This window comes from Notolepis coatsorum (assembly GCF_963971535.1).
Source record: "Notolepis coatsorum genome assembly, chromosome: 9".
NCBI classification, from domain to species: domain Eukaryota; kingdom Metazoa; phylum Chordata; class Actinopteri; order Aulopiformes; family Paralepididae; genus Notolepis; species Notolepis coatsorum.
In genome coordinates, this window is record NC_140173.1 from 133,826,486 (window position 1) to 133,839,544 (window position 13,059).

General features: G+C 44.2%; 1 protein-coding gene across 2 annotated transcripts in view; it reads right to left on the minus strand.

Moving 5' to 3' along the window:
• The window catches only part of slc35f3b (solute carrier family 35 member F3b), a gene marked incomplete at both ends in the record, with an annotated part of 207,838 nt that overhangs the window by 12,291 nt on the left and 182,488 nt on the right, over nucleotides 1-13,059 (minus strand). For both annotated transcript variants that reach the window (XM_084322278.1, XM_084322279.1), the window contains one exon: nucleotides 6,911-7,130. In XM_084322278.1, the coding sequence (XP_084178404.1) occupies nucleotides 6,911-7,130 (220 nt within the window). The remainder of the gene's footprint in view (nucleotides 1-6,910; nucleotides 7,131-13,059) is intronic.

Below are 13,059 nucleotides of genomic sequence, written 5' to 3' on the forward strand. Positions count from 1 at the left end.
TATAGCATTGTATAGCAGTGTACATAAAGACCCAGTGCCTCATCCGTAGCTAACAGTGTATTGCACTACCACAGGACCTAGCATGTCCTACCATGCTCTGTAAATAACTCATGTACATATACCGATATGCCCTACTTTGTTTACTTGTTTTCTTGCACAATGTCGTTCTATTGGATTCTATTATATATTACTATTGTATTATGCACATCGTTGCGGGCAAGACCCCCCGCATTTCATTGTATACTTGTATGCCGTGACAAATAAAACTCTTGACTTGGTTACTGTCTCTGGAGCAGCTCTTGCTGGTACGATGCGCTTTGCTTGTTTTCATATCACAGCCGGGAAAATTAACATACATCATGTGGGGCGCCAGTGGCGCAGGAGGTAGATTGGTTGCCTGCTAATCAGAAGGTTCCCGGTTTGATTCCCACTCCTCCCAGGCAGCGTGTTGAAGTGTCCTTGAGCAAGACACTTAACCCCTAATTGCTCCCGATGAGCAGGTTGGCACCTTACGTAGTCGCCTCCGCCCGTCTTGTGTGTGAATGTGAGGAACAAAATTGTAAAGTGATTTGGATAAAAGCGCTATATAAATGCATCATTACCATTTATGTAAATTAATTTGACTTACCCCGAAGATGTTGAAATGGTCCAACTTCTCAAAATGTCAACGGAGAGAGTCTCTCTGTTTACTGGGCGCTGCCATGATGAAGCAAACGCGACTTGGAGTGAAAAGAACACATTTTATGTTCTAATCAAGACGTCAGCGTCTGTTGAAATTCTGAGAAGTTGGACTTTGCTTTGATGCTACACTTGACTCTCCAGATATTATACAGTAGACCATTGTACTTCTCAGGAATTAGGGGGCAGTGGTGGCCTAAAGCTCCCCAGACTGACAGTAGGGCAGCATGTGGTAGTCTACACACCCTCCCCAGACCGACCGTAGGGCAGCATGTGGTAGTCTACACCCTCCCCAGACTGACAGTAGGGCAGCATGTGGTAGTCTACACCCTCCCCAGACCGACCGTAGGGCAGCATGTGGTAGTCTACACCCTCCCCAGACTGACAGTAGGGCAGCATGTGGTAGTCTACACACCCTCCCCAGACTGACCGTACCCTTTCAACTCTTAACTTGAAGGACTGTGAGGTGTTGTTTGGTCAGTGAGAGTGGGGCATGATGGACATGATTCAGTGGAGTGTTGGGTCTCGCTGTGTCTCCTGGAGGGACAGGGGATGGAGAAATATTGTCTCTGGGCCTTATCTTCCTCACTCCAGAGAACGACTTACACTTCAAACCCCCAGATTTTGCACTGAACTTCTGTGCCCCCGACACCTGGAATGTCCTGCGATGTACCTTGGAACTCAATGCATTAGTATCCAGTTTAAATCCTCAATGACTGTTTCCTCCCCGGTCTGTGGATCCACCTCCTTGTTGACCATTGTATATTTATTATGTGTGCTGTATTTTCTATCTCAATGATCTTTGAGGCTAAATAAAGACTGAATGAATTAAAGGGGAACTATCTTATAAATGGCCTTTTTGAGTGTTTAGCATTGTTTCCTAGTTATGTGAACTTATATTACTGTAATATGATCTACGGTATGTCTCTAATTCTCATATTGGCGCATTCTTCCAATTCTCCTCTCACAATATTCACCCTCACTGAACTGAGTCATCTGAAAATGTGCTGATTTGTGATGTCAGAGAGACACCGCTGCATGATAATGTGGCTGTGTGGCATCAGGCTCATGATGAGCTGCACACAGTGGTTGGAGCCCAGCCTCAAAACGGCTCGAGATCTTGAGGTAGAAAAATGCTGTTTTTGAGGACTTGATTAGAATTACAAAACAATGAATAAAAAAAAATTACAGAGGTGTTCCATAGACTCACAGGAATTGTGTAAAAGTGCCCAAATAGTGAAATAAATAGTAAAATAGTTCCCCTTTAATGGATATTTGCCATGCCATTTAGTTTGCAATTGTGTTGGCAAGGCACTAGCAATCAATATCTCCCCCCAGCCAATCAATCCTGGTCTAGATTGGTGAAGATGTTGCCACTGATGAAAAAGCAATATCATACTGCTGAGCTGTGTGTGTGTGCGTGCGTGTGCTTGTGCACACGTGTTTAAGGGATGCATCAATATTGGTATTGGAGGATTTCCTCAGTGTAGTAGAAGCTCAACTGTCTGGTTCGATGAACCAGCTGGATATTAGTTTTGTTTTTCTCCCCTGACGCCTGGCTGTTGCATAATATATATATATTAACACATTTTCTGCCAAATATTACACTTGGAAACAACGTTATACTTTATTGAATACAACTTATTTCCAAAGAGGTCCCATGTGTTCACTCATTCACTCATATTTCAATAATCCGAACATTTAGGTATTTTCTCCCATCCCCCAGGGTGTAGGGTGTAGAAACAACTCACCAAAAGTGACTATTGCACAAATCAGTTGTGCAATAGTTCTTTTGGTGAGTTGTTTCTATACAATTCAGTTATATGACATTTAGGTATGACACAGGACTCACCCCCCTCCCTCCTCGCCATACCTTGCCTTTTACTGAAACGACGCCACTGATTGCACCCCCGCCCCAACTCAGATTTAGGGTTGATACAACCATCACAATAATATTGTTAATAATAACAATAACAATAATGATGTAATAATGTAAAAATTATCATTAAAAATACCTGATTATGAGAAAATTACGATGCATGGAATATTGTTGATAGGCACACTAGTTACAACTATATTTCAAACTGGCACTTCATGTCAAAAAGGTTGCTGACCCCTGGTCTACACCCTCCCCAGACTGACAGTAGGGCAGCATGTGGTAGTCTACACCCTCCCCAGACTGACAGTAGGGCAGCATGTGGTAGTCTACACCCTCCCCAGACTGACAGTAGGGCAGCATGTGGTAGTCTACACCCTCCCCAGAATGACAGTAGGGCAGCATGTGGTAGTCTACACCCTCCCCAGAATGACAGTAGGGCAGCATGTGGTAGTCCACACCCTCCCCAGACTGACAGTAGGGCAGCATGTGGTAGAATACACCCTCCCCAGACTGACAGTAGGGCAGCATGTGGTAGTCTACACCCTCCCCAGAATGACAGTAGGGCAGCATGTGGTAGTCCACACCCTCCCCAGACTGACAGTAGGGCAGCATGTGGTAGAATACACCCTCCCCAGACTGACAGTAGGGCAGCATGTGGTAGAATACACCCTCCCCAGACTGACAGTAGGGCAGCATGTGGTAGTCTACACCAGCGGTTCTCAACAGGGGTGCCGCAGAGAGCTGCCAGGGGTGCTTTGAGATTTAAAAAATAATAAAAAATAGATAATTTTTGGATTACAGAACATTATCATTAAAGTGCTATCTGTTGCAGCTGCACTGTTTCCCATGAAAATACCATATTTGGATAAGTTTGACCATTTCTCTAAATCTGAAAATCATTATTTAATAAAACACAGAAAAGGATCACCAAGTTACTCTGGATAAAAAAATTACTTTACAGAAAACATTCAGACAAAGCTTCCTGACACGTCTCCATCCAAACTCTTGGAAGAACTCATTGAAATCTCATCTGATACCACCTGGAGAGCTAGTTTCAGAGTGTGGTGCTGAGTACCAAGTATCTCATGATGCTGCAGTTAAGGTGTTGATACCATTCAGCCCCACATATCTGTGTGAAGCTGGCTTTTCATCCATGACAGCTCTGAAAACAAAATATAGGGCCAAGTTGAGCCTTGAGGATGACATGCGTGTTGCCTTGTCAAAGATCTCCCCACGTATTGACCGTATTATTAGCCAGCAGCAGCAGACCTCGCACTGAGCTAGAAATGTCCACTGAGTGAACGAGTGCTTATTTTCTGTATTTATTTATATTTTTTGAGAAATGGTAACTTGGTGATCCTTTTCTGTATTTAAAAAAATTCATGATTTTCTGTTTTTGAGAAATGGTCAAACTGATCCAAATATGCTATTTTTATGGAGAACAGTGCAGCTGCAACAGATAGCACTTTAGTGATCCTTTTCTGTATTTAAAAAAAAAATACATGATTTTCAGTTTTTGAGAAATGGTCACACTTATCCAAATATGCTATTTTTATGGAAAAGAGTGCAGCTGCAACAGATAGCACTTTAGTGATAATTTTCTGTAATTTTTATTTAAAGAAATATGCTATTTGATTTACTATTACAAGCAGTGTAATGTCAACAGTACTAAGCCATTTAGACCTGAAACACCTGTTAATAATGCATTATATAGCCTGCATATACACACAAATGTGTTTCCCGGTTTCTTAAATAAACATTATTTTGAAAGCAAGCACTTTTGTCATCATTGTAGCAAAAAAGCCAGGACCGGAAAAGTCTTTATCGTATGTAGGGGTGCCCTGGAATATTTTATTGAACACAGGGCTGCCTTGGCAGCAGAAAGGTTGAGAACCGCCTGGTGTAATGGACCTATCTCAAACCCCGTCCTCTTTTCTTGATCCTCTAATCACAATTGTTGCGTCCCTTGGACACAGGGAAGCAATTGATATGAAACATAGAAACATTCTTTATTTTTTTATCTACTTTTTCTCCCCATTTTCTATTTGTCTCCCATCCCAATTTCGTATTATCCAATTCTACCCTCCCCTGTCTCGAACGTTGGTAGACCATGCCTCCCACTGGTCGGCTGCAATGTGGACGAAGCCTTGCATCACGTGTCCCCTCCGGTACACGAGGAGGCAGCCGTCGCATCTTTTCACCTGTACGGCACAATATGGCGAGCAGTAACGCGTGGGAGGCTCACGCTGCCCCCGATACTTCCTGATTCTGCTGTACAGGCGCACCAACCGACCTGTAGGAGTCGCTGTCCACAACGTCCGATCCCCACCCACCGGCTTTCCCACCCCCTAACACTGCCAATTGTATTAGTATGAACGACCAGCCAAGCCGGAAGCAACGCCGAGAGCTGGGCTCGAACCCAGCATCTCCTGCGTTAGTGGCGCCCTACATAGAAACATTCTATAGTGGGTAGATTAATAGAGGTTGTGATTATTTCTGTAGGCGTACTTCTTGGTTTGTAGGTGTGTGTATCTTTCTATACGTGTGTGTGTGGTTGATTGATAGAGACATGGCACCGGCCAGCTGAGAGCATTAGCGCTGCATTAGACGAGGTGTCAGGATGACAAACGAGCTGTGTGTTTTGTCTGGCTGGGGCCCAGGGTCCACCCCAGTAAACAGCTCTCTCTCTCTCTCTCTCTCTCTCTCTCTCTCTCTCTCTCTCTCTCTCTCTCTCTCTCTCTCTTGCTCTCGCTCTCGCTCTCAATTCAATTCAAATGGGAAACATACGTTTACATTGCCAAACAAAACAAAACAATCAAACAGAGAAATCAAAAGAAATTAGTACATTATCTCTCTCTCTCTCTCTCTCTCTCTCTCTCTCTCTCTCTCTCTCTCTCTCTCTCTCTCTCTCTCTGCAGCGCTGGCTGCCCCCTGTCAGTCACTTCTCTACCTTTCATTGCTACAGCAGATTGTTTATGGGAGTCAGTCAGCCATTGTGTGTGTGTGGAAGTGTTTTGGTTCCTGTCAGCGGAATGCCAAGGTGAGAAGAGAAAATGGATTTCTGGTTTTGTTTTTTTTCTGCGTGGTAGCAGTCCGTGAATCCAAGGCAACGTGGTTAGATTAACTATACCGAGGGGACCGCCGACCTCACATTAAGGGCACTTTCACCACTGGTTTGTTTGGTATACGTTTTTATTGAACCCCCAGAGCCTTTCCTCTCCAACATCTGCTCCGCTGCTCCACCTGAGTGAGTGAGTGAGTGAGTGAGTGAGTGAGTGAGTGAGTGAGTGAGTGAGTGAGTGAGTGAGTGAGTGAGTGAGTGAGTGAGTGAGTGAGTGAGTGAGTGAGTGAGTGAGTGAGAGAGTGAGAGGACCTTGCAAGTGAAACCTGGAGCGATTTGTTTAAAGGGTAATTCCACTCTGGGTCTCTTGTAGAAAAGTCGCTCTACACTACTCTACACTACATTACTCTACACACTACACTACACTTCATACACAACACTAGTCTACACTACAGATGAATTCTATAAATGCAGGCCACTTATTCACCACAAAGCTGTTGAAATGGTCCAATTTGTTAAAAGCTTCAAAGAAAGTCTGTCTACTTTCTGGATGCTGACATCTTCATTTGAATGTTCAAATCAGCATCCAGAAAGTAGACAGACTTATTTGTCAGTGTCAGTGTTGGACAAATAAGTGTCCCAGTAAGGGATGAAGCAGAAGTGCACTCTTGTAGCTACTGTACCTAAAACCCTGAACATGTACAGTAGGAGCGGAGTGCCCTTTCCTATACAGGGCACCTACCTTTTGAATGCTATACCCTATCCTGTCCCAACCTTAAGTGAAGATAATGGTTAAATGTTTTATGATATCAATGATTTATGCAAAACAAACACACACACAAAGATACTTTCTTTATGGCAGGGCAAAGGAACTCTTGATCCCCATAATGTGTACATCCCTGAAACACACACACACACACACACGCACGCACGCACGCACGCACGCACGCACGCACGCACGCACACACACACACACACACACACACACACACACACACACACACACACACACACACACACACACACACACACACACACACACACACACACACACACACACACACACACACACACACACACACACACACACACACACACATACACTTGTATAACAACATTTATTCTCCAAGCCTTACCCTAACATTATCAAAACTCTAATTCGAACTCTAAGCCTAATAAATCCAAGCCTGCAATGGTTCCTTTTCAAAATGAGAACCGGCCACGAATGTCCTCGCTTCCCCATGAAGTCCTCAGCCCTTGTAATCCAGTACTAAAAAGTGACACACACTCACCCGGACTCCCATGAAGCGGTCTCTGAGAACGATCCAGGAGAGGAGGAAGACGAAGGCCTTGTTGCAGCAGAAGAGCGCTGAGGCGTCTGTGGTGTTGATCTTCCTGAGGGCTTGCAGGTACAGGTAGTTGGTGAGGATCCAGAGCAGGCCGAACGGAGCCACCTTGGTGAAGAAGACCTTGGGCGTCAGCCCGTCGTCGCCGAAGAAGCGGCAGCACTCCCTGCAGGGAGGAAGGCGGCAGACGTTAGCATACACACACACAACCGCGCCGTATAGAGGCGCTTCACTCGCTGCTTTGTATACGGCACAATGCTCTAAACACAAGATGGCAAAAGAAAAGCCTGCCACATGCCACCTGGTAGAATGGCTTCTTCAGGCCTCTTCAGGATGCTGAGGAGATTGTTGCCAACCGCAGGGATTAAAGCAAAATAGATCTTTTGACTATTGGATTTTTTTTTTATATTAGTCTCGGTCGTGCGCAGAGCAACTTTTATTGTGTGGTTATTTCCATGTCAAATTTCAGTTCATGGAAATTACCATATCTAACATGTTTTGATTTCAGAACCACTCCACACATAACCATTGCTGCTGTTCTTTAATGCAACCATCAAGTTGAAATGCTCTAGACTTGTGGTACTTATTTATGTGTGATGATAACCTTTTTTATCACTTTAGGTTGATGCCCTTCATCTTGGCCAGGGACTACAGATGAAATATAGCCTTCTGGCTAATTCTGGCGTATTTTAAATGTTTTATGTTGATTAATATGCACTGTCCCTTTTGTAAATAAACTTAAACTTAAACTTAAACTTGGCCAACTCAGGAGCCACATTGACCAAAACAATTCTTTGAAAGAGCCACGTTACAAAAACAACCCGTTCCTCAACCAAACCAGCACCAGGCTCCCAATAGGTGATTTACTGTACAACAAGCTATGAAAAATCATGATCATGTACTGCATGCTGTACCAGTAGGCTACTGAAATGTATTACTGTTACCATGGTAACCTTAACTATTGATACATAATATAGCAAAATCACAAGCAGTGTATAATTATTGTCATTAATGGTTTCCCCTGGCAATTCAAATGCCTCAAAGTTCCCTGGTTACAGACAGCGCATCAGCACAAAGTCCATGTATGTAGTAAAGTCCATAACCAAATATAATAATGTAGTAAAGTCCAAAACAACTGTAATAAAGTAAGCTGATTGTGGATTTTAGGAGAACACAGCAGGGGACACACACGCCACTGTGGATAAACGGGGCTACTGTGGACAGGGTGAGCACCTTTAAGTACCTGGGGTAATTTTAAACTTTTTTTTCTTTTTCTTTTTTTCTCGCGAGGCCCCCCTTCTCGCGAGGCCCTGTGCGACCGCACTGCTTGCACGCCCCTAGCGGCGGCCCTGCCTGTATGCCATGTATGTCCCTATGCCATAAATGTCATGTATGTTGTGTAATGTCATAAATGTCACTATGAATTCTTATTACTTGTCAGTGATGCAGTCGTAATATGGGAACTGCCCATACGCCACGTGCACGCGCGCTCCCGCACGCGCATACATGTTCCCTCGGTTGCGCACAGAACAGATGATTATTATGCATAACAATGTTTTAAATGTAATTGTAGTTACAATTTCTTTAATTGAATTAATTAACTTAATTAACTTAAACTAGAAAAGTAAAGACAAACTAAATTAACAATGTAACTTAGAGTTAGTTTACAGAAGGGCAGTTTCCTTCAGACTGAAGCACAACTTGTCTCATCCTTCCAGTCGGGAGATCAAGCAGCCCCCCACCAATTGGTAGCCTACAGGGCTTGTATTTTGGTTTGGCACTTCTCGTTATGCTATCGGTATCCTATTATTATGCAAAGTCTAGGTGATAAGTGCCGGCTGGGTAGCTTCATTGCTTTCTACAACGGCCAGGTACTTATCGCACGGCGCGACGAGTGCGTGCGTGCACATCATTGTGCGCACTTCTGCCTCAGTGACCTACTAACACGCCGTGTAACCGCGTGTGTGCACGACTGCATGCCTGTTACTTGTATTATTGCACAATCGCTGCGGGCATGACCACCCGCATTTCACTGTATGCTTGTATGCCGTGACAAATAAAACTCTTGACTTGACTCTTGACTTGACAGCAGTGAACCTCCAAATCCGGACACGGCCAAGTACTGTATTGGCATGCTATCTGCTGCAGCCAGCCAGCCAGGACAGAACAACTCGCCAGTCCAGGAGTAACCAATGCAAATGAAACCTGACATCCAGAAGTAGGTTAATTCACCAGGTTGGAATTGTTTCCGCTGCTTGTCAAACCTGAGCTCTTCAAACAGACCTAGGACAACGTCAAGAGAGGGAGGGAGATGTGATGTGAGATTCCTGCCGTTTTAATCCTGAAGAAGTAACAAAGTAACAATGATGTTGTTGTCTGGGATGGCTGAGTTTGACACAGCATGGGACGCTTCCGGTGTCAGCCTCTCTCCTTGCTACGCTAACGACTTGGAACATGACGAGACAGAGTCGCCCCCAAAAATGGCAATTCTAGATTTGAGAAATTAGAGTCGTGACGTACGACTTAGGAGTGAATTAGTCAAATGTCTTCTGTGGAACACTAAACAAATGTCATACCGGGGGGGTATCTCATCCCATTTGAAAACATTAGCATAGCAGCGAGAGGCTAACACTATGCTTAAGCCATCGCAGGGAACAATACTCACTGTGGCAATTGGCATGATGGATAGTTATGTAGGAGACAGAATATATATATATAATATGCCTAAAATCAATGAACCTCAAATACTCCCTCATGTACAATATCAACGATAACAAACTGTACATTGTATCAATGGTACAGGTGTCTAGGTAATGCAATTTTATGTGGAAACACACACACAGCTCATTCCACTGCTTGATTTGTCATACTTTTCTATTATTCTCGTGCTTTTTTGTAAACCTTTCAATCAGTTTCAGTTGTTTTCAAGACAACACATAACTCAGCCTTCTCACTGCCGCCATCGAGCTCCGTCACTCTTCCATCTGACAGCTTCACCCTGAAAGACCCCTTCGACAACGCAATGAAGCCAATCACGGTGCCAGAATGAATTTATTGCTCAAACGTGCTGACGCGTCAATAAGCGTGAAGGGTAGCAGAGGAAGGTATTTACGGTAGCTCTGGCTCCATTTGTCAGAGTGGTCTGCTGCTGCTATAAGGTGATGGAGGGCAGGGACGCGTGTAGCTTATTCCCAGCGGAAGAGTGCGTCGCGTGCTTCCGCGTTTTCTCTGATTGGCCATGAAGCCCATGTGACCACAGCAGCGGGAGAGAGCTGCAGCGCGGAAATAGGCTGTCTATTGCCTCGTGCTGCAGCGCGGAAATAGGCTGTCTATTGCCATTCTCTAAGACAAACTCTAACCTTAACCAGCTCCTTAACAGCGCCTAAACTTAACCCTTCTAACCTTAACCAACTCCGAAACAATGCCTAACCTTAACCTTAACCTTAACCATGCCTAACCTTAACCTTAACCATAACCAACTCCGAAAGAATATTGCCATTCTCTAAGACAAACTCTAACCTTAACCAGCTCCTTAACAGCGCCTAAACTTAACCCTTCTAACCTTAACCAACTCCGAAACAATGCCTAACCTTAACCTTAACCTTAAGTTAACATGCCTAAACTTAACCGGTGAAAGAATGCACGTTAAAAAAAATAAAAAATTGAAGGGATTCGAACTTGTCACCAACGGACCGCAGGACCGCAGCGCTGCCAGTTGAGCTAAGCGTCGAATGAAAAACACCGGGGATTACGGCTACATAATGCCGCAAGCTCTGCCGCTCCGCTCTGCGGCTGCCGCGCTGCCGCGGGGCGTGTCGCAGCCAATCAGGGAAAATGCGGAAGCACTCGGCAGCACTCTTCCGCTGGGAATAAGCTATAGGCGGCAGGGACACCGTTTGGACCCTGCTCCAGAGAGCTGAGTGTGCACTAAAGACAAAACACACACTGTGACCAAACACAACCCATGTCACAAGCAGGACAGTAACTCAGGAGTTTCAGGTCATCTCTATTGCATTACAGCAAGCTAGCACTGCTCCTGAATCCACAACAATAACAGCTTGTGATTGGGCCTCTGCCATTATTGTGCTGTCGTACAGGCAGAAATGCTTGCAAGGTGCTATAGAATTTTTTTTCATCCTGTGGGCAAAACTCTACTTCTGTCTCCAAACCGTGCAGATCTTTTGGGGAGAAACTCCAGGGACATTCATGAGACCAGCTGAAGGTACTGTAGCCTATCAACATGGACAGGTCATCAGACGTTCTGGAGGCCTGAATACTTTTACCAACGGATTTCCAGTTCCGCGTTCGCGTTCTGTGCTCTGATTGGCCACTGACGTTTCTGGTCGCGCCAATCGTGTGACGCCGTTTCTTTCACCGGTTAAGCTTAGGCACTCTTTCGAAGTTGGTTAAGGTTAGAGTTTGTCTTAGAGCAGGGCGATAGAACACCAGCCCTGATTCCATACTCTAACCTTAACCAACTTCGAAAGAGTCGCCTAAGCTTAACCAGTGATAAACTAGGCGTTAGGTCGTTTGCTGCTGTTTGAGCCGGAAATGGGCGCGTCACGCGATTGGGCGCACATGTCACATGACCAGAAACGTCAGTGGCCAATCAGATCGCACCAGAAACGTCAGTGGCCAATCAGATCGCAAAACGCGGAACTGGAAATCCGTTGGTAAAAGAATAGACGCGTTCTGGAGATCAGCTGAAGGTAGCCTAACGCATGGACAGGTCATCAGATGTTCATGAGATCAGCTGAAGGTAGCCTAACGCATGGACAGGTCATCAGACGTTCTGGAGATCAGCTGAAGGTAGCCTAATGCATGGACAGGTCATCAGACGTTCATGAGATCAGCTGAAGGTAGCCTAACGCATGGACAGGTCATCAGACGTTCATTAGATCAGCTGAAGGTAGCCTAACGTATGGACAGGTCATCAGACGTTCATGAGATCAGCTGAAGGTAGCCTAACGCATGGACAGGTCATCAGATGTTGTGTTCATTCAGACTGTCCCTGGAGACATCCATGAAACCCAATTATGCGCATCCCAAAACAACAATATTTACAAATAGTAAAAAGGGTGTGTGTATCTGTGCAAGTTCAAGTTTGTTTATTATTTGTCACAACAAAATACAGGATACTTTATGATGAAATGCTTGTTTCTGTATGAGCCCCTTTTTACATACAGTAAAAAGAAAGTAAGTAAAAAAAGTTATTAAGAAGTAAGAAAAAAGTTAAGTCAATATACATATATTGTGACAGATCTCCCCCTCCTTTGGATATGTGAAGGATGGGAGATACGTCCGTCACGGAAGGAGTAGAGTCAATTAGGTACACACTACATTAACACTAGGTTAGAGAGGAGTGAGCTGAGTGGAGTAGGAGTTGGAGTTGTGGTATAGAGAGAGAGAGATTGTTATTCAGAGTTGTGACGGTGAGAGGTAGTGAAAGGTGAGGAGAAAGCGAGTAGGTGTTTTTTGTGTACTGGACTAGGGCTGGGCGATATAACGATAACGATAAATATCGCGATATATTTTAATAATCGATATCGAATATCGAAATTAAAAAAAAAACTATTTTTTTTTTGTGACCTGCAACAGGGCAGTTTTAAAACCAGAGACAGTGGACAGACTTGTCTTTCTTGCCTGCAACTTAAAGTAATGGCTTTGCTTGTCCAAATGACAATACTGACCAAATTGAGATTTATTTTTCTCTTGTCCATTTATTTTGTTTGCTTTCTAATTTAAAATACAGTTTGAAACCGTCTGTACACAGTAGGCTATGTGTGCTAGCAGAACTAGACTGTGGTTTGTCCACCAAAAAAGCGCCAAAAGATCGAAAATAAACTAGCAGAGCCAGAACTGTTCAACTCCCCTGGAGCCACAGCCAGCAGAGAAGCCGGTTTACTTTCGCTTTCAAACCAGCTGCAGCCTGAGAACTGGAGTGTGAGGGGATGTAACACTAAAGATGGCGGCAATGACAAAGAATTTCTGCAAAATAAACATACATCTGTTGTTTAAAAAAATAATAATTATAATTATACTTATAACAATTCGATAATTATCGATATCGAGAAATATGATAACATTATCATATC